The sequence below is a fragment of the Cynocephalus volans genome, chromosome 6 (genome assembly GCF_027409185.1).
Source record: "Cynocephalus volans isolate mCynVol1 chromosome 6, mCynVol1.pri, whole genome shotgun sequence".
Taxonomy (NCBI): Eukaryota; Metazoa; Chordata; class Mammalia; order Dermoptera; family Cynocephalidae; genus Cynocephalus; species Cynocephalus volans.
Window position 1 is genome coordinate 64,012,041 of NC_084465.1, and position 27,814 is coordinate 64,039,854.

The 27,814-nt window shown below is 36.9% G+C and overlaps 1 protein-coding gene across 2 annotated transcripts; it reads left to right on the forward strand.

Annotated features, from left to right (window-relative positions):
- Positions 1 to 27,814, forward strand: STEAP2 (STEAP2 metalloreductase). Of its 2 annotated transcripts, XM_063099825.1 has the most exons (6): positions 81 to 372; positions 14,657 to 15,181; positions 17,710 to 18,237; positions 20,870 to 21,034; positions 22,919 to 23,066; positions 27,422 to 27,814. In XM_063099825.1, exons 2-6 carry the CDS (start codon positions 14,690 to 14,692, stop codon positions 27,439 to 27,441), a joined length of 1,353 nt encoding a protein of 450 aa, XP_062955895.1. In that variant the 5' UTR covers positions 81 to 372; positions 14,657 to 14,689; the 3' UTR covers positions 27,442 to 27,814. The 2 variants fall into 2 exon arrangements, with proteins under 2 accessions (XP_062955896.1, XP_062955895.1); XM_063099826.1 differs by lacking the exon at positions 27,422 to 27,814 and having other exon boundaries at positions 1 to 372; positions 22,919 to 23,324.

Here is a 27,814-nt window from a genome sequence, read left to right on the forward strand (position 1 = left end):
CCAACACACTCCCACGCTCGCCTCCTTCCCCCGACTCCTCCCCCGCGCTCCCCGGTTCTTCCCCCACTCCAGCCAGCGTCCCGAGCTCTGTCCGCAACCTACGCGCTGCGCCCGCCCGGCGCGCAGCCCCTGGTGGCGCGTCACCGCGAGGCCGGCCTCCGCGTGCCTCCCTCCCTCGTCCTCTCCGGCTCTACGCGGTCCCGCTCGGGGAGGCGGGGAAGCAGCCGGAGCGCGAGCGCCGCGGCAGCCACCCTGCAGCCGCCGGTCGGAGGTGCAGTCCGGAGGCCCTGGAGCCCGGGCGGGCCTCTGGGGAGTCGGCGCCGCGCCAAGGAGCTGCAAGACTCGCCTCTGCCCTGCGCGAAGGGCGCGGAGGTGAGCGGGTCGGGGAGCAGCGCGAGAGGCGGTGGCGACGGCGGCGGAGTTGAGGGTCAAGATGCAGTCGGCGCCACACGTTGCGTCCTTCCTCCATGGATTCTGAGCCCTCTACGGGCGTCCGTCCTGAGTTGGCGGGGTCCCTGTCTCCTGGCACCTGGAGGTGGGGGCGTGGGAAGGGTGGAGAAGGGTGACCGTTCGACTGATACCGCCCGCTACCCATCTTGGTCTTCCCAGAGCTCCCGGGAAGTCCTGAGGTTGGGCCCAGGGTAAGGGAGGCCAGAAGAGACATAGTCCCAGATAGGATGTGCCCCAAAGGGAAAGGGCAGGCAGGTTACCTTCGCCTCCTTGATAGTCTGCGGGCCACTCTCGGTTTGACGCAGCGCATCTTATTAAAGATCATGCTGCTTTGCAAACAGGTATTTCTAGTAGTCATTTTATTATCCAGTAACATAATCGTGTGTTTAGGCCATTTTGTGCTAGGAAGTAATTAGCCTCTTCTTTGAGTGTCCTAAATTATCTTTGAGCCCTGTTTTCAGCCTCAGCCAAAACTTGTTGAAAATTATGCCCTAAAAATCTCGCTCTTAAAATAGAGCAGAGAGATAAAGAGAATTTTTGTCCGGAGATTTCCATTTATTACCTCTCCCATCCCGTGGAGAAGGATCGGTGTCAGTTTTTACTCCTCGGGCAGTTAGTTTCTTAGGCCGAAAAACTTATTCCAGGCCAAGGTTATCGCTCATCACTGTAGGAGAAACAGAATTCAGACGCCTACCCCAACCCTCATGACTTAGATTAGATTCCAGTCCTTTTAACAGCCCCACTGCTTGGAACCTTAGTTCTCTTTAAACCACCTCCCGATCCTCCCTTTTCCTCTCTTTATGATTATTTTATTATGTTGATCTCCGTTTGTTTGTTTTTTTACCTAACGCTGTATTTTTTTTTTTTTTTTTTTTTTACTCTGCATATCTTTCTGTTACTTCAAAGCTTAGAGGCTATTTAAAGGAGAAAAATACCCATTTTAGATATTTTACAGGATACTTAGAAACATAAGAGAAACGCTATATGCTGCCATTAGGCTGTAGACTCTGTCTCAACTAGTCAGTCTGTTGGAGGGGTTGGGGAATTGAGACACTATTAGTGATAATAAATTGAGCAAATTGTGCAGGAAGGAAATGAAAAGTTTTATCCAAGTCACTTTTTATTGTACTGGTGCCATGGAAAATGTACTTTTGGTGAATGAGCATAATTGTATTTTAATACTGAGAAAATACCACAGATGAAGGGAAATTTGTAAAGAAAGGACCATAAATGAGTTAGAAAAATGAGAAAGCGGACACACCAAAAGTTTGGAAGATGAGGACTGCGTGTGTGGTAAAGGACACAGCTGGGACATCTGGAGATGCATTTGTTCCCTGCTCGCTCTTGGCCAGTAACCATGATACTGAGGTAACTGAGACATCAACATAACCATATTAACATATTAACATAACATATTAGCATAACCATAGCATTCACATATCACCTACCCCCATTGGGCCCACATGTCTTGATCAGCCAAAAGAAAGGTCTGACCTAGAGACCTATTACATCTCTTTTGGTCCTGGCATTTTTTTATGCATTCAATAAGAAATAATACTTATTGCATGCTTCTTAACTACGTTCCAGACAGTGTGGAAGCAGTGTGGAACCACAAACATGATTCTGCCTTCAAGGAGCTTATTGTCTGGAAAGGGAGATGATAAACAGTAAAGAAACAATTGCATAAAATGATTACAAAGGAAATTTAACAAGGGCTTAAAGGGAAAAAAAATGGAGTGAATCATTCTACTAAAATGACAGAACAGCATATGCAAAGTTCCCAAGGTGGGAAAGTGATTGGTCTTTTCTACTTCTAGAAAAGGATGCTGTGGCTGGACAATAGGAAGTAAGAGTCATGCAGGATAAAATTAGAGAGGTGAACAGAGGCTAGTTCATTCAAGAGCCTTTTCTGGAAGGTGGCTATAGTTCTAAGTACAACAAGAAGCCATTGATTTTAAGGAGAGGGAGACACTGTATGACAATTTACATTTTAAGATGATCTTAGCTGCTCTGTGGAGAATGGTTTGGAAAGAGCCAAAGGAGAAAATAGGCTGACCCAGTAGGAAATGTTTGCAGAGTTCAGACACCTAGACTAGGCTGGTGTCAGTGGAGAGAGACTTAAGAAATACTTTGGAGAACAGGAGTTGGATTTTATGTCAAAGGTGAGGGAGAGCAAGGACTCAAGAATTCTTGACTCCCAGATTTCTGACTTGAGCAATTTGATTGGTAATGGTGCCATTTACTGAGACAAGGAAATTCGAGGGGGGGATGGGTCTGGCTGGAAAACAGTTCTGTTTTGAACCTGTTAAGTTTGAGATGTCACTGAGAGAGGTCATAACCATAGTCCCTTGGGAGATGAAAAGCAGTGGTCTCCAGGACAAAAGTGGATAGACCAGCCTTTGATGGGTGACTTTGGTGTTGAGAGAGGTCATAACCATAGTCCCTTGGGAGATGAAAAGCAGTGGTCTCCAGGACAAAAGTGGATAGACCAGCCTTTGATGGGTGACTTTGGTGTAGTTGATGACTCTGAATTTAAGGTGAAACTAATGAGCTCAGCTGTCTGATTTTTCTTCAGCAATCATCACCAACTTGGATGCAGACCAGAGAAAATGGATAGCCAGCTTCTTCTAGGACTAGAGTTTTGCCAAGTGGAGAGTAGGAGACTCAAGGATTTTTTCAAGGGAGCAACTATAAATATAAATTATGAAATCTAGTCTGGGTTTAAAGAGAAATTAGAGCAAGTCAATAGAGAGTGAGGAAGTCCTGTGGGGTCAACAGCTTAGATTTCTTTTGCTGTATAGAATTATCAGTGTGAATACTTGAAGATATCACGAGGTGAATGACTGAGGTGGAGTAGAGGTAAAAATTTGTTGCCTCTGATGAATAATTCAGTAAAGGAAACAAGAGGCCTTGAAGCTGAATAGTTTGTTCATTTGAATGACATCCTGTAGAAAGGTGACAGCTGTTGGGGTAGAGAGGATGACTGTGTATATACTGGGATCCAAAGTCTCCAAGGATAAGGAATAAACTATAAGTCAGTCAGGGACAGCAGTGTGGACGAGGAAAAGGTATTATGTGGTGTCATGAGCCTCAAAGTGATACAAAAGGAGAGGGTCTGGGGAGGTAAGATAGCTGACTTCAACCCACCCCATCCTCTACCAGGTTCTTGACTCCACCACAGGAAAGAATTCAAGAGCAGAGTCAGTAACAGTAGGCAATGAAAACTGGTTTAATATAAGGAATAAGAAATACAGACTTCATAGGGAAAGTGCCACCTAGCTCCAGAGACTGAGCAGCAGCTGCAGCAAGTTTAATGCAGAAGTAAGAAATATACACTTTACAAAGTATAGACTGGTTCCAGAGTGAACAGCTAAAGGCAAGGTGAAGTACAGGCGAAGTGCAAGCTGGCTCCAGAGAGTAAGCAACAGCTCTGCTGTCTTCCTGGATTTAACTTTTATAGCTTAGTTATTTATACATATTCATGGTATATAATGAATATTCAACTAAGGGGGTGGTTCCCAGTTATGTAACATAGCCTTGCACATGCTCAGTTGGTCTCTTTGGAGCATGCTCATTGGTCAAATTCCATCCCATGCACCAAATACACTTAGAATATTCTGGGTGCTCTCTGGCAACTCCAGTGGGAGGTCATTCAAAGGATAAATTCCTTTATACTGGGCCAAGCCCGTGGCGCACTCGGAGTGCAGCGATGCTCCCGCCGCTGGTTCGGATCCTATATAGGAATGGCTGGTGCACTCACTGGCTGAGTACCGGTCACGAAAAAGACAAAAAAAAAAAAAATTCCTTTATACTGAGCATACTCAGCCACCAAAATTATACAAGTCTGCCTCCTGTGGTCTCAATCTCCACCTGCGGGTACCGAAAATAGGTGCTACAGGCAACAGCAGTACAGGACCCAGAGGAGGTGCCTGAATCCTAGGGAAGTGGTTTAAGACCTAGGGGAGTGGCCTGAAACCCAATCCCAGGGGGACCAAGCACCTCCTATCTCAAAAAGGGATGGGTGTTTACAGGAGAGGCAAAGAAGAAAGGTTCAGACACAGGCTACCAAAGTCAAGACTATACCTACCCCACCTCATGGCCCTGCAGTATTACATTGTCTTGATAACCTGTCCAAAACAGCGGGTTGTGAATGTCATCAAAAGCTCTGAGGACAGCCCTTTCAGAGTTACTGTCATCCAGTAATAATGCCCTGGATGTTTATATGTGAAACAAATTAGGTTCTGTTTTTTAAAATTAACATAGCACAACAGTTGCCATTCAGCTACAGGAATGAGAAGGAAATGCTTCTTAACAGAAAGCCTGAGGAGGCCATGTAGCTGGTTGTAATGGAATTCTTTACCGTGATAATACATTCTTAAGAATTAATGCATATAGCAAGTCAAATGCCCATTCAGGAAAACCATGACCTTGAAATTTCTGGGAGCCTATGTGCTACTTAAATCACACTTTTAAATCAAGCTTCTAAAGTTGAAGTGTTAAATATAAGATAGTGACATTACTATTATCATATAACTTTGAGACTTAGAAACAAAAAATTTTAGTGTTGGAAAGGACCACAGGAGTCAAGTACAACCTCTTTGTTTTTCATTAAACAAAGGCAATTGAAACTCAGAATTAAGTGATTTTGGAAGCCTGGGTCTGTCCTTTCACTGATAACACAGAAACACAACTTTCTTTGAATGTCATCGTTTTATCAATTATTTAATATGGATGGCCTGTGAATAACATCAAATAAAAAGGTAAAGAGACTCTAGGACTTGGTTGGTCAAAGTGTGGCCATGGACCATCGGCTGGGAGCTTATGAGAAATGCAAAATCTCTAGCCTCACCCCAGGCAGAGAGAATCAGAATATGCATTTTAACAAGATCCCCAGGTGATCATATTTGCATTAAAATTTAACAAGTGCAGTTCTGGAGTGAGTCAGTCCACTTGCAAACTGGTCTGCTCAGGTAAGCAAGATCTGCGCTTCCTGGAGAACTGAGAAGAGCCCCTTATAGGATAGAAAGAAGAGATACCATTATGGGAACATTCTGAATTTTGAATGTTATGAAACAACAGGAACAAAGTGTGCTGGGCAGTGGGATGACACATTTTAAAGAGTGGCATTGCCCTTTCCAGAAAGTGAAGAGAGGAAATTGCAAAATAGTGGACCTTCTGATACAGCTTCTGCCTGAGTTGGAAAGGGATTGCACACCAGCTTCCTGGAATCAGGGGTAACTGTTATTCTCTCCCTAGTGTTATTTTTCATTTTTACAAACAACAATGTAGAAAAGGACGTAAGCGAGAGTCAAAAAGCCACATCTGCTGTCTCCAGATACCAAAATAAGTACTAAGTTGGATCCTGAATCTTTTGGTAGAGCTGTTTCCAATCTTGGCTGTATATTAAAACACCTGATCATTTTTTTTTTTAATTCCTTATGTCCAGGCTGAACCCCAGACCAATTAAATAAAAATCAGGGGGGTGGGGGGAAGTAACCAGAGTTCACTATGTTTTAAAGCTCTCCAGGTCACTCCAGCATGCAGCTAGGGTTGAGACCACTTCTTTAGTAGGTTGTTCCAGACCCTCTAAGATTGCAATTCTGCCTCTCCATGTGCCAAAGCAGTAGGACCCTCCATGACTACCATAGCTCCAGACCGGGTCAACAAAACTCAGCCCACACTCTCACTGGCCAGTGGGGATTCAAAACAGGGAGGGAAGTAGGATTTTTTTAAAAGAGGAGTTTACCCTTGGCCAGTTTTCTTAAAATTTGAGTAATAGCAGTTACTGTTGTTTGAAATGTTCTAAAACTGGATAGTGGTCATGGTTGCATACCTCTGTAAATTTATTGAAAGTCATTAATTTGCATACTTAAAATGAGCGAATTTTATTATATGTAAGTTATACCTTAATAAGGTTTTTTTTTTAAGTTGTCGTGTATGATTTAACATTCATAATTTCAACATACTGATTAGATAGCCAGGAAGCTAATGCTTGTTTTGTGTTTTTGGATCGTCAGCACCTAGCCGAATGCCTGGGGCATAGGGCTCAGTAAGATGTTGGATAGATGAATGGATGGGAATGTTGGATAGATGAATGGGTGGATGGATGAATGAGTATCATTACCATCTTTGGTGGTGGACTGATTTTTTTTTTTCTTTTCTTTTCTTTTTTTTTTTTTTTTAATTTTATTTTGTTGATATACATTGTGGCTGATTATTGCTCCCCATCACCAAAACCTCCCTCCCTTCTCCCTCCCCCCCTCCCCCCCAACAATGTCCTTTCTGTTTGCTTGTCGTATCAACTTCAAGTAATTGTGGTTGTTATATCTTCTTCCCCCCTCCCCCCGGTTTTGTGTGTGTGTGTGTGTGTGTGTGTGTGTGTGTGTGTGTGTGTGTGTGTGTGTGTGTGTGTGTGTGTGTGTGTGTGAATTTATATATTAATTCTTAGCTCTCACCAATAAGTGAGAACATGTGGTATTTCTCTTTCTGTGCCTGACTTGTTTCACTTAATATAATTCTCTCGAGGTCCATCCATGTTGTTGCAAATGGCAGTATTTCATTCGTTTTTATAGCTGAGTAGTATTCCATTGTGTAGATGTACCACATTTTCCGTATCCACTCATCTGATGATGGACATTTGGGCTGGTTCCAGCTCTTAGCTATTGTAAAGAGTGCTGCGATGAACATTGGGGAACAGGTATACCTTCGACTTGATGATTTCCATTCCTCTGGGTATATTCCCAACAGTGGGATAGCTGGGTCGTATGGTAGATCTATCTGCAATTGTTTGAGGAACCTCCATACCATTGTCCATAGAGGCTGCACCATTTTGCAGTCCCACCAACAATGCATGAGAGTTCCTTTTTCTCCGCAACCTCACCAGCATTTATCGTTCAGAGTCTTTTGGATTTTAGCCATCCTAACTGGGGTGAGATGGTATCTCAGTGTGGTTTTGATTTGCATTTCCCGGATGCTGAGTGATGTGGAGCATTTTTTCATATGTCTGTTGGCCATTTGTATATCTTCCTTAGAGAAATGCCTACGTAGCTCTTTTGCCAATTTTTTAATTGGGTTGCTTGTTTTCTTCTTGTAAAGTTGTTTGAGTTCCTTATATATTCTGGATATTAATCCTTTGTCAGATGTATATTTTGCAAATATTTTCTCCCACTCTGTTGGTTGTCTTTTAACTCTGTTAACTGTTTCTTTTGCTGTGCAGAAGCTTTTTAGTTTGATATAATCCCATTTGTTTATTTTTCCTTTGGTTGCCCATGCCTTTGGGGTCGTATTCATGAAGTCTGTGCCCAGTCCTATTTCCTGAAGTGTTTCTCCTATGTTTTCTTTAAGAAGTTTTATTGTTTCAGGGTGTATATTTAAATCCTTAATCCATTTTGAGTTGATTTTAGTATACGGTGAGAGGTATGGATCTAGTTTCATTCTCCTGCATATGGATATCCAGTTATCCCAGCACCATTTGCTGAAGAGGCAGTCCCTTCCCCAGTGAATAGGCTTGGTGCCTTTGTCAAAGATCAGATGGCAGTAAGTGTGTGGGTTGATTTCTGGATTCTCTATTCTATTCCATTGGTCAGTGTGTCTGTTTTTATGCCAGTACCATACTGTTTTGGTTATTATAGCTTTGTAGTATAGCTTAAAGTCAGGTAGTGTTATGCCTCCAGCTTTATTTATTTTGCACAGCATTGCTTTGGCTATGCATGGTCTTTTATTGTTCCATATAAATGACTGGATAGTTTTTTCCATTTCTGAGAAAAATGTCTTTGGAATTTTGATGGGGATTGCATTGAATTTGTATATCACTTTGGGTAGTATGGACATTTTCACTATGTTGATTCTTCCAATCCAAGAGCATGGGATATCTTTCCATCTTCTTGTATCCTCTCTCGTTTCTCTCAGCAGTGGTTTGTAGTTCTCATTATAGAGATTTTTCACCTCCTTGGTTAACTCAATTCTTAAGTATTTTATTTTTTTGGTGGCTATTGTAAATGGGCAGGCTTTCTTGATTTCTCGTTCTGCATGTTCACTATTGGAGAAAAGAAATGCTACTGATTTTTGTGTGGACTGATTTCTAAATTGATGTTAATCACCACAGATCCTTAAAGCTGTTAGAACTCAGTGGGCATTAGTGCCATTTGTAACTACAGTGTAACTACAGACATGTTCAACCTATTATATGGTAAAGCATTGAAACTAGAGACATAGGTTTGAGTAGAGGCTAGAATGCCAGGCCTTTCAGAGCAGACTTTATTTACTGGTGAATTCCTGCAACAGAGAAAAAGTTATATTTGCTAGCCAATAACCATGAGCTTATTATATTGAGAAATTATTTCAGCCATGCTCTGACATGATACACCCAGCTTCATTTTAGACCTAACTCCTGGTCATGTTAACTTGCAGTTATTATGAAAGCCCAGGTATGCACGGGGCACTTGGTTCGGCTGAAGAAGACATGCTACACTTGTGAGGTGGATGGAGGGATGGGTGCAGCATTCTTCTCCACCCCATACATAGAGGAAAATGGGTGAGGAGGCATTGGGGGAATATTGCTGTTTTAATTTTTTAAAGAACATCCTAGATTTTATTAACTGAAGTCCTTGGGGAAAAATTTTTGTAACTAAATTTCTGAACTAACCTAGATTTAACCAGAAAGCTTTTTTCTTGAAAATGTTCCTAACATGAATAGAACTGCTTTCCTGCCCTAGTAACTGCAGTGTAAACATAAAATTTTGTTTTGTTGATTTAGGAACTAGAAATGTCTTAAAATTATACCCATATAAAGGTACATGAAATACCTTGGAAATTACTTATTTTGAATTTGTCTCATTAAAATGCTGGTTATTTGAGGAGTCTAGAAAGCTTGGAGGTACTCGACTTTATAATGTTATGTTTCTTTCTGAATATTCTTTGGTTCTACAAAAAGAAACTTGGATTGAGGTATGAAACATTAATAAATTGTTTGCAATCGCAGTAGTTTATAGAATTTCAAATTTCAGAATTTCAAATTTTCAGATTTTCAAAGAATAAACCTATATAGTTTTAATTTACTATTTACTCATAATTTGGGGGAAATGATTTTCAAGTGAGAATGCATACCAATTACCCAAGTTTCAGCTGAGGGAAAGAATTTAATAATCTGACTTAAGTGGATTTTAATATTCAAACAAACAGCAAAAAGTGATTGGACTGCACTACATTAGGGCAATTGTTCTCAAACTTTAAAATGCATCAGAATCAAGTGGCAAGCTTGTAGAAACACAGATTGTTGGGCTCCACCCCCAGAGTTTCTGGTTGAGGAGGTCTGAGGTAGAGCTGGAGAATTTACATTTCTAACAAGCTCCCAGGTGATACTGATGTTACTGGTTCAGGGACCTCACTGAGATAACCGCTGGGTTATTTTCACATTCTTATTTTCAAGCAGAATTGCGGCTTTGCTTTTGAAGTTTTTTAAAGGGCTTAAGAACTTCTTCTAAAAAAAAACCTCAAAACAAAACAAAAAAATCCCATCTTTTCGCTAAAGAAACTTCTTATTGTCATAGATATAAATAAACAGTTGGGTTTTATTCATTTATTTAAATACTAAGAGAATTTAGGGATTGTCTTAGTGTAACCCAAAGGTTATGATAGTAAAAACCACCATCTAGCTACAGAATATTCGACTGGAATATTTGATATTTCAGCTTCAGAATGTGCCCCTACTCTCTGAGTGTTAAGCAGGTGTCTCCAGTTGCAGGGGCTCGCTCAAGCGTGTCTTCCTCCCCTCTCTGGAAAGGTTTTCTTTCCAGCAGGCTGAAGGAGCACTTTCACATGGAGAGCTTCCTAATGTCTACAAAGCAGTAGTCCTCAGACTTGTCAATTTACAAACCAGTGAAATAAGGAGGGAAGAGATCTATATAGGATTGCCAACTCAAACAACTGTTATTATCACTATCCTTTTATGAAGAAAGGACATTTTGACCTTAAAAAATAGAAGAGACATACTCTCAGAGTAAAGGACAATTCTTTGAGCTGAATAATCTTATGAAAAACTCCCTTTTCTATCCATATATTTTCTAACTGCTGTTTGGGAACCAGTGCCCTGGCACTTTTAAGGTCAAAGAAAACCAAATTTATATCAGGGCCTTCTAGTTTTAAGCTAGAATGAACTTGTAGTGCACCGTCATCTAGTTGATTTAAGGAAGTTCTATGTGAATCAGAGATTATTTTGTAAATACAGTTTTATTACTCTCACTCTCTATATACATATGTACACACACACACACACACACACACACACACACACACACACACACACACACACACACACACACACACATATGAAAGAATGACTTGAGCTAAGGGAACAAACACTATATTCTCTTCTCTGATCTTCTAGATTGAAATTAAGGAAATGGGTTTGAGTACAGGCTAGATGCCAGGGCTTTCATAGCAGACTTTATTTACAAGTGAATTACTGCAACAGAGAAAAACTTGTATTTGCTAGCCAATAAACATGAGGTTATTATATTCTGATCATACAATCCAGTTCTTAATTATATGCTGATATGAGGAGGTTTTTTCCCTGCTTTTTATTGTAAGTGTGTAAGGTTCCTTCCTAACTAGGGTATAAATTCCTTGAGTGTAAGCACCACATCTTCCCTTGTACTTTATCTGTTAAATACAAAGCACACAGTGGCTTGGATAAATTCATGTTGGGCCACAGCAGGGTAGGTCTGCTTTTAGATTATAGTTGCATTACTCCTCGTCAATGGGAATCTGCAATGTAAGGTTTTTAATGTTCTTTTTCATACATAGGTAAACCTCCTTCAGATGTTGACATTATTCATTTTTTATAACCCAATTTATCATGGATAGCACATGTGTTAACTTCAGCTCAGCTGTTAACCAAATGGTCTAAAATACTAGCTAAGCAAATTATAAATTGATGAGATTTTGTTCCAGTGTCTCTCAGCACCACAACTTGTGGGAGATGTATTGCTCTTAGGTCTGAGTATGGGTGAGTCCCACAGGATATGAACACATTTCTTGACCCTTTCTTCTTTCCTCCCCTCTAAAAGTAGTACATACCTTCACAGTGTTTGCAGTCTTTAGAAGACACACGTGTGGCTATCCAGAGTTCTTTAAGAGTTACACAGAAACCAATCATGGTTTTTTTTTATAGTCTTAATAAATTTAAATCTTTGGTTGGTTTTGATCCAAGATGAGAATTATTTCAACCATATTTTATCTGTTTTGTAGCTAGAATTCTTAAGCATATAGCTTTGTATTCATCTGAAACTGTCCTGAGCTGAGATTCGTATTTTAGCTATTTAAAGTTAGTATTGTTTTTAGAAAGCATAGTTATGGATGAAATTTGGAGATGCTAAACAGTTTTGAGTTAAGATTCCCTATATAATGTTTGCACTGCAGTTTCAGAATGAGCATAGGTTGGAAGATTTATATTTGAATCTTGGTTGTGTCACTACAAATTGGACTGTCTTAGGCAAATCACTGAAGTTCCCTGAGCCTCCATTTTCTCTTCTTTAAGATGGGTAGAGTATGTACTACACAGCCATTTGAGAATTTAAAAAGATATTATATATAAAACACTCTATGAACAATGAAATAGCACACAAGCCTATGTCTTCAGCAATAAACAAATATTACATCTTTCAGATCCATTGAAGGTTTTGCAGTTTTTTTCCTTCTCTCTCTCATGGATACTTTTACATTCCTTAAAACTATAATAAAAAGAGTCTCATTTATTAGACTGACTTCTATTTGTAGCCACAGCCACACTATTAAAGGGCTTAGTTAGAACTTGCCATTAGAAATACTATATGAATAAGGCCCAAACATGTTAGACCAGAGTAACCCATTAATATGTATAAAATACATGGTATAGTGAGGGGCTTATAGGTGACATTATTAGGTCCTAATGTATTTTTACCTGTTCTCATTCTGATTTACAGAAGGGGTTTGAACTTGCTTTGTAAAAAAAGCAGGTAACTGATAATGTTTTGTTTTCGTTTTGTTTTTAGTTTGAAAAGGGCTTGGTCATAATGATTGTTAGATTTAAAGATTCTGCAGTTCTTTTATTTTGCGAGATATTATGGTATATACGCAGAAGAACTCAAGACTGGGATATAGGAAACAGGTTCCTGTGTGTGAATGTAGTAACCTTTTTCACCCTTAGATAATGTGTATATAATTAGAAGTAGGTAAGTTAGTTACTTCATTTCACCCTTAATTTTCTAATGAGAAGAGCATTGATTTCATTACTTCTGGTTCCTTTAAGTGCTCCTGATTTCCAAGATAGCCATCTCCAAGAGGATGTTGATGGTTTTGTACTATCCTGGTGCTTCTGACCCCCACCTTGCATTCTGGGTTCATGGAGGCACTCCAAGGGAAAGCAGATAATTAACACCCCTTCTATCTTGAAAGGTGTGAAATGAAACATGTAATAAATTTTAAAATAATGAGTTTTCTCCTTTCCCAAGATCTAAGATCTCAGACATTAAGATCACTAGGTAATGCTGAGGAGTAATGAAATAGCCAAAGAAAAAGGAATAATAGACTAATATTAGTACAACCATAACTCTTTCACCTCGCCCCTTTATACCTCCCAAAAAACCCTTTCTTAAATTTCTTACATTCATTCAAATGACTCATGCCTTAGCTGGACTACCTGAGTTATAATCCTGGCTCCCCCATTTTCTCTCTTATTACCTTGGACAAATTAATTATCTTCTGCATGTCTCAGTTTTCCTGTTCTGCAAAATGGGCATGACAATATTAACAGTTATCTCTGAGTGGTTGTGGGGATTCAATCAGTTAATATATGTAAAGCACAAGACAGCTGAAACATATGTGCTAAATGAGTATTAGGTAATATTACTATTATTAGTGTCTTTCTAAAACTTAATTTACTGATGTATTTGGAGTCATGAAATGTGACCCATGTCTAGGGTAAAAAGTTGAATTTTCCTGGCTCCAGTAATTTTAAATTTCATTTAGTAAAAATCTAAAAAAACATGTTTTTGAAACATTCCCCTCGTGCTTGTAAAATTCATTAAATCCTCTGAAGGGATCCACATCTGCTGTTAGTATAAAAGAAATTGTGTAATGGAGATGGAATAGGAATGAACCTTTCATTCAGACCCAACAGTGACAATGATTCATGGCCATCCGATTTGTAATCTTGAGCAACTTATTACAAATATGAACATTTCAGATGTTAGTCACTTAAATAAAAACTTGATAAATTTTTCCAGGAAGAATAACTGCATCATAGTCTGTGCAGCCACTGAATAAAAGGGGAAGAAAAAGATTTCATAAGTACTGTGTAATTTAAGACTATAAACACATTACTAACCTCTTTTCCACAGGGAAGCTATCTTTCTCAATGATAAGTTATAGGATATAGGGTCAATGATAGAAGTCTATGGTATTTAACTAACCCTTTGTTATATTTTGATGCCTATTTTTCTGAAAATATTATTTAAGTGACAGGGTTCCTTTTAATTAGCAGATTTATCTTACTCTCATTTAATAATAAAGTCACTCTACTGAGGTGTATAGGACAGTTTATAGACTCCATCCAAAATGACTATAAACAGTTTGGTTTAAATGCTTCTTTGGTTTTCTTTTTTTTTTTTTTTTAGTGGTTTTTCTGTCTTCTGTTGCTGTGTGAGCTACTCCTTTGGTATCACGGTACTCTCTGCCTCCAGGGGCATTTCAAATTAGCTGCCTCTGATCTGCCAAGAAACTGGGTAATCACACTTGTTATAAATGTGTTTTAAAAAGAAGTTCTGGGTGAAAACTTCAGTCTCTTTCCTTTTATGCTCCAGAGCCTTGCTGCTCAAAGAGGAGCTCGCAGACCAACAGCAGCAGCATTGCCTTTGTTAGAAATGCAGAATCCTGGGCCTCTCTCCAGAACTACTGAATCAGAATCTACATTTTAATAAGATTCCCAGGTGATTTGTGTCCACATTTAAAATTTGAGAAGCTCCAGTTTTGCACATCAGCTTTGCAACAGTTAATTTTTCTATTTAGAGATCTTTTTTTTAGCTCACAAATTGTATCTTCCTGTGTTCTGTGTTATGCAGCATGCCAAAATATTTTACCTCTAGAAACTCAGGGCATTATTACAGTGTCTAGAAGTGTTTTAATGTTTGGTAATAGGTAATTGATGAACATTTTATTTTCTCCCTTCTAGGATATTCCTGGTGATCTCAGAAGAGTCTGTATCATGGAATCAATCTCTATGATGGGAAGCCCTAAGAGCCTTAGCGAAAATTTTTTGCCTAATGGCATAAACAGTATCAAAGATGCAAGGAAGGTCACTATAGGTGTAATTGGAAGTGGGGATTTTGCCAAATCCCTGACCATTCGACTTATCAGATGTGGCTATCATGTGGTCATAGGAAGTAGAAATCCCAAGTTTGCTTCCGAATTTTTTCCTCATGTAGTAGATGTCACCCATCATGAAGATGCTCTAATGAAAACAAATATAATATTTGTTGCTATACATAGAGAACATTACACCTCCCTGTGGGACCTGAGACATCTGCTTGTGGGTAAAATCCTGATTGACGTGAGCAATAACATGAGGATAAACCAATACCCAGAATCCAATGCTGAATATTTAGCTTCATTATTCCCAGATTCCTTGATTGTCAAAGGATTTAATGTTGTCTCAGCTTGGGCACTTCAGCTAGGACCTAAGGATGCCAGCCGACAGGTATGTATTTTTGAATTTTATTCTTATTTATCTGATATTTCATAGTTAAACAATTTAAGTAAGTATCATACATTTAAAAAACCACATTCTGACACTCTCCATTGATTATCACTTTGAAAACTATGTACAGGCACCTGAAGATTAATGTCCTGACCTTGTAAGGGCACATTCTATTCCCAAAATGATGGGGAAAGCTGAGAAATTAACTTAGACTTTTCTGTCATAACCAGTTAATTAAAGAAAAGGCAAGGTTGGCTGATCAGTAATGTGATACATTGCACTGAATCTGTCCTGGTTTGCTCAAAAATAGAAACAGTAATAAACAGGCCTTTTCCTTTCCCTCTTTCCCTTCCTCCTGTCCTTCCTTCATTCTTCCCTCCCTCCCTTCCTTGCAGCTATTTGGTGACACAATATTCCATCTCTCAGTGGAGTACTATTTAATATGATCCTCAAGAAGAATATTTGAAGTACCTTTTTATTTTACATAGATAAAATATTCACAGAATTTTATATAGTATTTTGTTTTATTTTAACTGTAGATTTTAATCTACACTTAAAAGGTAGAAGCAGACAGGATTTCTTAGGTTCACTTCTGGTGTACGAGTCTGTGGGTAGTGCTTTATCTAGTTCAACTTGAGAATAAAGCAGATGGGGAGTTCTGTCACTGCCTTTGTGGGGTGAGAGCTTTTATAAGGTGACACGTGAAATAATACACCTTAAACATCTTTTAAAGGTGTGTGTATGCATTATAATTAATCATGATGACAAAATACCTTTATTATATTTGTCCATAAAGACAGTTGGTTAGATTCCTTAGAAAATAAATTTAAGTATTATATCATTGTATGCTGCACATTAGAGTCATGATAACCATTCACTGTCAAGTCTTTATTTTAAAGACTAGTAAAAGAATATATGCTTTCCTAGAAGCGATTTCTAGATCCTTTTTTTTTTTTTTCCTTTTGCATATCTACCAAAGTTTAGCAATGGATGTAGACCAAGAAAATTAGAGCCAGGACCAGTGACCTGAATTTAATCCTTTACCCATATTTGTGATAAATTTGATTTTTTTACAGCAAAAAAATTGTGGAATAGTGATTAAATTCAAAATGAGCTACAGAAATAGTTTAATTTGTATTTCATAGTTCTTATGCCCTAATTTTGAATGTTTGAGTTATACTTTTAGGTTTCTTATAAAATTTTATAGTTTATAGACATTTTTATCCAAATGAGTTAAAAAAAAAATGTTTACTCCACCATTGTCACAACTGTAATAAATTAATTTAGAATGCTTTCCTTATTTTGGTACAAAAAGACCTTCATTTTAAAAGTTTATGCATGTTTCTGTAATAGTTTAGGATTTGTCATCTGGCTAATGTTAGCTGAGATTAATAATCCAAAGAGCTCTACATTGTCACTATTATGTAAATAGGTTTAACTTGCAAATATTTCAGTGTGGTCTGTTTCAGAGCCTTGACACAAATATTTTCAGTGATGTTTTTAGGAATTTGTTTTCCCCAAACATTACTTGGAGAGACTTAATAGCAATATTTTTCTAGCCCTAAGTGAGATGACCTACCCGTTAGTAATAGCAGCTCACTCCAGCAATGAACTTGGTGCTCAAAAAGTACTTGTTGAATTTTCAACTGTAACAGTATCTAAGAGGTTTTGGTAGTTTGAAAGCCCATCCTCACCTCTATCCATCACATGATTAGAGTTCCTATAAAGATAATATCTTAGTCTTAGAAAATGGCACTTGCTTTTCTATTTAAATTAATTAAGCCTTATAATATTATTTTTCTATTTGCCAGGTTTGTCATTATTATGTAAAAATGAAAGAATTTCATCTACTGACCAATGAAATAATATACCTGAGATTATCCATGGTTTTTTAGAGATATTTAATGAATTGGTTTCTAAGCCTAAATTTTATTAACAGTACAGTATTATGACATAATTTAGAGGTTTTAATTGCAAATGCCACCATCCAGAGTCTGCACCCATCTTTGCTCTTGCTCAGTATTGTAAAGGGCAGTGCTTACAATCTACTAGGCAGAATCACTGCCGTCCTAGAACTACATATTGTCTGTGAAAGCCCAGAGAGCCAGCCCCACCCTGTTCCTTATGGGAGTTAGAGAGCTGGAGGGGAAGAGTGGCATGGCCAGCAGCTCAAACTCCACCTAGGCCACTGGAGGGGAGGGCTTACCTTGCTGTTGCTACAGAACCACGTGGTCTAGAACAGCACACCCTTCCACCTGCCTCCCTTCCCCTGAGGACTCCCGTCTGAAGATCCCAGGTTGTAGCTAGATTTTCCTGTATTTTATTTATATGTCATCACAAGAGGCAAGGACTTTTTTGTTTTGATGACACTACTTTGAATCCATTAATTATCAGTTAATAAATTAAATTATCACTTTAACTTTTATCATTTGCATCACTCAAGGCAAGTGACGTTCCATAAATTAAGTGGAGCAAGTGATCATTAAAACAACAATAGTAACAATGAGTCTTTTTGTTTTTTCCCACAGGTTTATATATGCAGCAACAATATTCAAGCCCGACAACAGGTTATTGAACTTGCCCGTCAGTTGAATTTCATTCCCGTTGACTTGGGATCATTATCATCAGCGAGAGAGATTGAAAATTTACCCCTGCGACTATTTACTCTCTGGAGAGGTCCAGTGGTGGTAGCCATAAGCCTGGCCACGTTTTTCTTTCTTTATTCCTTTGTCAGAGATGTGATACATCCATATGCAAAAAACCAGCAGAGTGACTTTTACAAGATTCCTATTGAGATCGTGAATAAAACCTTGCCTGTAGTTGCCATTACTTTGCTGTCCCTGGTATACCTAGCAGGTCTCCTGGCAGCTGCATATCAGCTTTATTATGGCACCAAGTATAGGAGATTTCCACCTTGGTTGGAGACCTGGTTACAGTGTAGAAAACAGCTTGGATTACTAAGTTTTTTCTTTGCTGTGGTCCATGTTGCCTACAGCCTCTGCTTACCAATGCGAAGGTCAGAGAGATACTTGTTTCTCAACATGGCTTATCAGCAGGTACTGAACTTGCTTGTTATTTACCTGACTCCAGTGAAATACTTTATTAGTATAAATTATAAAACATAAGGTTTAAAATAGTGTAAAATTTTACATACCTTGTAATAGAAATTCTCTTTTGGTATATTTAGGGAGAAGAAAGAGTTGTTCTTTAAACAGTGTTTTTGCCTAAGTATTATGTGGCTAATTTAAAATCATTTAGGATAAAAACTGCTACCATCCCCTTCTTTGCAAAATAAAAGGAGAAAAGTAAAGGATTGTGTTTTTGTTTTGTTTTTCCCTTTTTTTGTGTGTGTGTGTGTGTGTGACCGGTGAAGGGATCATAACCCTTGGCTTGGTGTCATCCGCACCGCGCTCAGCCAGTGAGTGCACTGGCCATCCCTATATAGGATCCGAACCTGTGGCCTCAGCACTCCCAATGCCACTGCACTCCCAGCGCCGCGCACTCCCGAGTGAGCCATGGGGTCAGCCCTGTTTTTCCCTTTTTTAAGTTACCATTGCAGTGATTGCTTTCAGCACTAGCAATTAATTATTTTAAAGTTTTATAATTGGCCATGGCCCACAAAATGATAAGGCAACTCTCAGTAAACATATAAAATAAAATTAGAACCAATGAAAATGTAAAACAGAATAGGAAATCAAGACCAGGAGGAAAAAGTAGAATATACCTCTGCTGGCTAAGAGTGTCTATACAGCTTCTATTTTGACTCTGAGATTTTTGATAATAAAAAAGGAGACAGTTACTTACTAGGCTCTTATTATCAAAAAGCAAAAGAGATACTAGTTCCTCCAGTGAAGATTTTTTTGCACTTAGCCCTCCAAGAGAATCTCAGAGAGAGCTTCGTGGAAGGGGCTGAATGATGAGGTAGACTGTGATTTTCCTCAGTAATTCCCGTTCTGCAAATGAAATATAACATTTCACTGAAGCCATTTGGTATAGCATTTCCCAATGAAAGCTGAAGACATTGCACCAAAACAAATGTGTAAAAGTATTTGTGTTTTATACGGAGCCAAGGCATCATGGTCCAAGTATGTAGCACTTAGTACTTAAACTTGTTTCAACAGTAAACCTAAAATAAGTTTTTAAAAAATAATAGGTTGATGTCCTTTAAACCATTCACTTCCTAAAAATACTTCTCTTAACTGGATACTAAGGCTTTGATATCTGCTCAACCAGCTCCCCCACCTCTTTCCAATCATTTGCTCAGATCTCACCACAATAAGGCCTACCTTGGAACCATTGTAAATTCTTCTACATTTCCCCAACCCAACCCAACCCCAGTACTCCCAGTTCCTTTTACTTACCCTACTCTCCTTTTTCTCTTTTCAATAGCATTCACCATCTTCTAACACACTTTATACTTTCCTTGTTTATTATATTTACTGTTGTCTGCTTTCTCCCATCAAAATATAAGTTCATGAGAGGAGGGATCTCTGTGGTGTTCACTGTGTTCCCAATGCCTAGAATGGTGCCTGGACATAGTAGACACTCAAAAAGCATTTTTGTGGGATGAATGAATGAACTAGGAGGGCAGGTAGATCCAGGTTGTAGTTTTTGGGTATGCCGTTGTTCTGTATTGTTGTGATTGTTGTTACATCAGACAAGATAGTAAGAGCCTTTATCATCAGAGGATCTCTATGGCCTCTTTCAGGATGTTGGTGTGATTGCTTCAGGGAACTAGTGGCTAAGAAGTATCGTTTTTTTTTTTTATTTCAAGTATTTTTTGTTAACTGGAGCTGGACAAAGTTAAGCTGGTGTTAAGTTGGAATCTGTTTTCCATAAATAGATATTTATTTAAATCAAAATAGCTGAAGCAATCTAATCCTTAATTTATACTCTAATTATATTGTTTGTGTGTAAGCAGAAAATTCTAAAAGTATTCTCTATGCAAAATACCACAAATTCAGAGTTAATTAAGTCTGACTTCATTATATATGCATTATCAATGTAAGGTAAAGACATTTGGAAAAATACTGTTATATGAATGAGGCAGTTGTACAGTTGGAAAAGTACATTAATGAGGCAGTTCAAGTGAATAAATATTTGAGCTCCCTAGGGCTTTATCCTCAGGGAAATCCCAGCTTCCTGGAAGACAAGGTAAGAAGAAAGAGATAAATCAACATAAAGGTATTATTCATATGAGGGAGGAGGATAGAGTAGTTTAAAAATTCCCTGCCTGTATTCTAATTAAACTAAGGCCAGAATGTACCCAAATTCAGCGGAGTTTAAACCAACTTGCAAAAGGACCTCAAAACTTAAGTCTCACTGCCAATACTTTTTGTGTGTCACTCTGGAACCAGCCCTTCAGCATTTTACAGTCTTGAACTCAGGAGTCCCTGTAATGGTGACGTATTGCAAATGAGACGGCATAGGTTTGTCCCTCTTTTCTTGCATGTATGCAACGAAGGAGAGAGTCTTAGTCCTCTTTTTGTTTAACTCTCCCTTCTCTTTCCCTTACACCCAGAATGATGCCATCCAGTAATAGGTTCTCCATAATGGTTTGTTAACTTGAATTAGTACAACTTAAATATGTCCATGTATGATCTGGTTCTTCTTATGCCAAGAGTGAACTCTGCTGAATCAGTTAATGTTCTACCAAATAAAGAAAATTCATATTTGGTTTCTTGTTAGGTTCATGCAAATATTGAAAACTCTTGGAATGAGGAAGAAGTTTGGAGAATTGAAATATATATCTCCTTTGGCATAATGAGCCTTGGCTTACTTTCCCTCCTGGCAGTCACTTCTATCCCTTCAGTGAGCAGTGCTTTAAACTGGAGAGAATTCAGTTTTATTCAGGTATGTGAGGTCTTATTTGGTGAAGAATTATACAGTATGGAATTTCATTGGTCACAACAGTTAAATTTTAATATCTACCTTATAAAAAGAGTGTTCTGGGGGACCCTATTCATGCTTCTAGCTTAGGTAACGCTTATTCCTGAAAGCCAACTTTGGAACACTGATTTAGTAAGTGAAAGAGCAGTACTGATTGTACTGGAAGGCTTTGATAGCGCTGCCTACTATGTTAATGATAAAGGTTATTCTAAAATAAAAAAAAATGGAAGTGGAGGATTGCGCTTAGATCAAATTTAATTTTGAAAGTCAATTTATTACAGCCAGATGAATGAAAAATTTGGTATTTTGAGTCATCTTGATCCGTCCAGAAAAATCTCATTAATTGAATTCAAATGGGGAGAAGGTAAGACTAAATAGTTTTAAAGAAATGTGTGTGTGTATTCATACAAACACAAGCACTATCAAACTAGATTAACTAGGTAAATGATTATGACAAGCAGCCAGGCTTATGAATCTTGTTAGTATATGTATTTAATATTTCGGTCATATGTAATGTATAGGAGTGTCTGTAAAGGGATTTCAAAATACCATTGTGTTTTTTAATAAGTTAAATATTCACCTTCTGCAGTAATATTATATCATAATTTTGCATATTTTAAAAATACATAACTCAAACTTAAGCCCTACCTATATTATCACAAAATCTGTATTGGTTGTATCCAAATGGCTTATAGCGCAATATGTAGATTAGTGATACACCAAGTTTGTTTTGTTTCTTTGTCTATTTGTTTGAGCTTTTTTTTAAGCCATGTAGAAGTCTCATTCAAATTAAGTACATAACCCTTGCCTAAGTACATTTTTCCTTTTCGAAGAAAAGAGAATGTGAATACTTTCCCAACTGCTAGTTTAATCACACCTGAAAAGAAATAGAAGGCCCTCTGATAAAAGGTGCTAGACAGGTTCAAATTATCATCATAAATTTACATGAGTAATTGCAAACATTTTGCCTGCTAGAGTTGTTTTTCTAGTGAAGCTAGACATTACATCATTATACTAATATACCATTACATTTATGTAACATAGACCATTTCTCAAAGTAAGCCATCTTAAACATAATTTAGGAAACCAAAGAATGGTGACCTTTTAGAATTTAACCTGTAAACTGCCTAACTGAAGTATTCTTAATAATCTCATTTAATATGGGCAGTAAAGCCACATATTTGATTTGCTGTTTATATCATATATTAATACTATAAGATTTTTCATATTTACCTATTAACTAGTGTTTATATGTGTGTGTGTACACCCATGAGAGTACTCTTCAGCATTTGATTTTATCATATATGTGTTTATGCAGATGCACACACACATTCACACACTTTTTTATACACAACTGGTGAAAATGTGGATAACCTTTATAAAGAGGAGTTTAGTAGTCAATATCAACACTGTTAAGGAAAAGCTAGATGTTTTGACCGGTAGTCCCACTATTAGGAAACAGAGTAAATGATCAACAAAAAGGAATGGTTAAATAAATTAGGCACATCCAGTCCACAGAATATTACACAGTATTAACATCATATTTTCATACTTCATGATATAAGGAAAATGTTCTTGATGTAATAAATGAAATAATCAGAATATTAAACTATGCAATATGGTCTTATTTGTGTGAAATAAGGTATGCACGTAAATTATATATATATATTAAATATGTGAAAATGTTGAAAATTGTTTAATTCAGTAGAAGACAAAGAGTAGCTCAATAATTTAAGACAAAATAGTTTTATCAAAATATAAACATGTTATATCTAAATGGGTTAATTTATGATTTTGAATAATTTATTACTTATTCTTTGTTTCTTTTTCTTCCTCTCTTGCCCCAAGTCTACGCTTGGATATGTCGCTCTGCTCATCAGTACTTTCCATGTTTTAATTTATGGATGGAAACGAGCCTTTGAAGAAGAGTATTACAGGTTTTATACACCACCAAACTTTGTTCTTGCTCTTGTTTTGCCCTCAGTTGTAATTCTGGGTAAGATCATTTTACTCCTTCCATATATAAGCCGAAAGCTAAAAAGAATCAAAAAAGGCTGGGAAAAGAGCCAATTTCTAGAAGAGGGTATTGGAGGAACAATTCCTCATCTCTCCCCAGAGAGGGTCACAGTAATGTGATGAGAAATGGTGTTTACTGATGCCGTATAAAGTTATACTCATGCCATTATTTTTACGACTTCCTCTATGTTCAGTTGCAAGTGTGCTGTGAAATTACTATGGGTTGAAACCTGTTAAATGAGATTTTGGCCAAATTAGTGATAGAATTTTCTTCAAGTTAATTTTCACAAATGTCATACTTTGCCAATATGAATTTTTATAGCCAACATATTGTTAAAATTTAAGTATATTTTGTTTTGATTTGCAAAACAGTAACACTATTGTTATTTTAACTATTTCATAATCAGGCAAAAATATTTACAGTTAATATAGATATAACATGTTAAAAACACTTTGCAAACCAGCAGAATTTTAATCTTTTAATATAATTCAATGGATTTACATTTTTTCCTGAAGCTTACATACAGTTTCAATTATTATCCAACTTAAGAAATAGAAATGCATAATCAATCATATGTTATTTTTAAGAAAGGATACATTACATTAGGTGAGGATGCATGGTAACATTCCTGTATTTCTCTCATAAGATAGGATTTGAAGAATGTAATTGATTGTATGAAGTAATATTATTATGTGAACAAAAACAAATTAAAAAGACAAATTAAACCTGAAATTGTATTTAAAATGCATTGGAGACATGGAATACATACTGATAATGCATACCTCATGTAAGGTTTTATTCTTTATTGTGTTACATAGCAGTTTCATTTTCATATTATGTTAATCAGGGAGAGAACTCAGTAATATTTGGTCTCCAAAACTGCTGTCTCCCATATAGTACCAATCCTGGGAATTGTATAATTGTTCCTAGCTAGAGCTAAGGTGTCGAGTTTACACACAAGTAGTTGTTTTTGAGCTGATCTATGTTGGTTGCACCATAGCTGGTCACCATTGTCTATGGTATGGGATTTTATTGATGTTCACTGTGGGACTGTAACATGCCAGGCTAGTTGTAAGCACTTTACTTGTATTATCCTGTTTAATACTTACAAAACCTCCATGAGATAGGTAGTTATTATCCTCATTTTAAAGATAAGGATAGAAAGGTTAAGTAATTTGCCCAAGGTCACACAGTTAGTAAGTGGTAGAATGACCATTCAAGTCCAAGCAGTCATATTCCAGAGGCCATGGTTTTAACCACTACACCACAAAGCTCCTGCTCCATCTCCATGCATTAAGTTCATATTGTCAACCTAGATGCTTCCTCTTTTGTATAAAGGCATTGACACTCTTTAGAGTGCATTTTTTGTGTCAAAAAGATATATGAAAATATTACAATCATAAATTTATTATTGTTTGTGGGGCAACCCACAGTTACTTACCCGGGTGTGGCCTGGGACATAAGCCTGGAGACCCTTTGTAGTCCATACACCTCCCTGTGCAGTGAAAGACTCAAGAAGAGAGAGGACCATAGCACTATAATGAATTACTGAGGTGTTCATCTTCTTAAAAAATTCCCCGTAGAGCTGGTCATCTCTTTTTTTCTTCCTGAGTCCTTCTGCTTACACAACCATTCATTAGGGAGCAATTTACAAGCATGAAGGATATTAGGATAAGTGGTTAATTAAAAATCTACTTTAGAGACATGTAATCATACAGATTATTCATAAAATTTTCACTGCTGACATTCTACATTTAAACTGCATTTTGTTTCAGCCTTAATTAGAACACCGTACATTTCTTTTCCCCAATTTCTCTTTCCTTATTAAAATAGAAGTTGCAGACAAGATACAATTATTTGAATTCCTCTTCCTGAAATCATAACTCTTCTAAACTTACGTACTGAGGTACTACTGAATCCAGCTGCCAAAAATAAAAGGACTTTTATTTAGTGGAGGCTACCTTTCCCACCAATGGCTCTTTTCCTGCTACTGCATTGTCACTTTGGTAAATCACTCATGATTTTCTGATGTTCTCTTTGTGACTTTTAATATCTTGTACTTTTTAATCAAGGTCACCATTTTCTTTATTTTAATTATATTTCTTCTCTTTTGATAATCACTTGTTAGTTCTTAGTAGGAATTCAGTTGGGTGATAACTTTTAAGGGTAAATACCTAAACATACTAGTGAAAATAACAGCATATTTTCAATACTTTCTTTTTCCTTAAATTTCACTCTCTTAAGACCATGCTTTAACCATTTAATGTGAAAATACAATGAAATATTTCTAAACGTTAGATGGCGATTGAAGTATGTTGTTGCATGTACAAGTATATATTAAATAACCAATAATATAAATAAAATTATCACTATTACAGATTAATGGGGCCTTTGAAAATATGAAAAACCAAACTTTTATGAAAATGTATAAAAAATGCAATTGTTGGTTCAAATGGTAACATCTCCTTTTCAGTACTACAAAAATGGAATAATTTTGAACTTTTAGAATAAATGTAATATATTCATTATAATTCTAAATGTTTTAAAGCCTTCCTAAAAATGCAAAACTATTAATTGACTTTTAATTGCTTTATTTAATTATTTTTATGTGATTATTTTTCTTAATCATTATATTTCATAATCATTATTTTTCTGAACCATTCTTCTGGCCTCAGAAGTAGAATTGAATTCTGCTGTTGCTACATGGGAGAAAGTGGTGGTGGGAACTTTAGAGCAGTGGAGATTAGTTTCCTGATCTATGTTGTGAGAAGTGCTCCTGAGAAAATTATACAAATGTAGAAAATATACCCAGTTTTAATCCTATGCAAAAAAAAAAAAATCAAGTAATTTTTTCCTCTGAGGAAAATAACTGCAAGCTGCATCATGCTACTTAGCTTTTGTGTACAGATTTCATATGTCTCCTCTATTAAGAATATTTAAAATCATGTTTAAATATGAATATATTCATACTAACATTTATTTTTCAAAACATACATGGAAATTTAACCCAGATTGTCTATGTGTGAGATTTTTATTTAAATTTTAAAATATTAAAAGTATGCATAAATTATATTTATAGGTATTTATCAGAGATAATTATTTTGTGCTACATATAGGGTTGGCTATGAGCTCTAGTGTTATATTACCTGATTAATTTCTTATAAATCAGCATAAACTTGACTTGATTAAGTAATTTACTCTCAAAATTAATTTGATAATAGTAACATTAAGGTATATTCATACTTACGTTACAGTCAAATTATGGAAATTATTTGTGTAAAAGGGCTTTAAAAATATATCTAATTTTTGTATTAATCATCTCTTATGTAATATAATAAAACCTTAATTCTTTTTAATTGCCATTTGCTATTAAATTACTTCATCATAAATTCTGTACATTTTCCCCCCAGAGATGTTTATTTATGAAATTTAAGGTTTCTTATGTGATATTTTAAATAAAATACTATAAATGTAATTCATAAGTATTTCTTTAGGAATACTGTAAACACTGAACTAATAATACTTGCATCAGTCTATAAAATCCCTCTGTGGTTGTTTTTTTTTTTTTTGCTGGTTGGCTGGTTCAGTCAGGGACCTAAGCCTAGAATTTGGTGTTATCAACACCATGCTCTGTCCAACTGAGTTAATGGCCAGCCCTTAAAATCCCTGTTTTGAAATAAGTACACAGTCTGAAATGTTGAATTATTTTGTAAATTCACAACTTAAAGCAGTGCTACACATAGTATAACACACCTCTGTCCAGTGTTAAGATTTATATTTGTGATGTGTTGTCATGGAAATGAGATTGTTCATAAGTCAGTAGAACAAATTCTGATGTATATCAGTATATGTAATTAGCTCTAAAGGAAACTAATAATTTTATAGTGGAAACAATCTGTTCTTACAATTGAACAGTGAATTTTATAGGAATGATTAGGTTAGTGTGAGAAAATTATAAAGTGCTTAATTTTCAGAGAATCTGTTCATATGATACTAAAAATGTTTTGTTTAGCCTGACACACATACATACTGAGATTTTATTTTTTTACTTTCTAAATTATTGAATTTCCATTGTGCATTCATCCAAAATTAAGGTGAATTATATGTATTCTTCCAATGGCTAGATGGGCTAAATTAAATCACAAAAGCAGATGCTTTTGTATGATTTCTACATGCCAACTTCAAGAAAGTATTCGCTGAAGATTTTCTATAAAGGTCTTTCCTAGCTCGGCAGATATCCAGCTTGAACAGACGCTGGAAGTTGTCTCCCAATGTCTGTTTACCCTACTTCTTTAAAAGCTGCTGTTTGTCACATTCCTCAACTGTCCTTGCAGTTAGGTGTCTAAGTGCCTGAGTGCTGGCCAGTGAGATGAAGTCTCCTCAAAGGAATGCAGTATGTGTTCTTTATCCTCCCTCCATCTTGCTGCTGGGATTGTGGATATAATGGGAGCCCTGGCAACTGCCCCGGATGATCAAGGCCACATCCCAAGGAAGGCAGATTAGAGACTGCAAAGACTCCGACTACTTCACTACTTCCACTGCTTTTTCCTGCAGTTAAACAATTGCGAATTTGGGTTTCTTTGTCATATGAAGTCAAAAACCAATCTTTTCTGGCCTTCACTTCTTTGTCATGAGACTGTTTAATACTGTTTGAATAAAATAGACTGCAATAATTCTTACCTTTAAAAGCTTTTAAAGGGTAATGTGCAATTCACATTAAAATTAAT

Coding starts and splice junctions, on each gene's coding strand:
- STEAP2 (XM_063099826.1), top strand. CDS start 14,690: ATGGAATCAATCTCTATGATGGGAAGCCCTAAGAGCCTTAGCGAAAAT. Junction 18,238..20,869: donor TCAACATGGCTTATCAGCAG/GTACTGAACTTG, acceptor GTTTCTTGTTAG/GTTCATGCAAATATTGAAAA. Junction 21,035..22,918: donor GAGAATTCAGTTTTATTCAG/GTATGTGAGGTC, acceptor TCTTGCCCCAAG/TCTACGCTTGGATATGTCGC.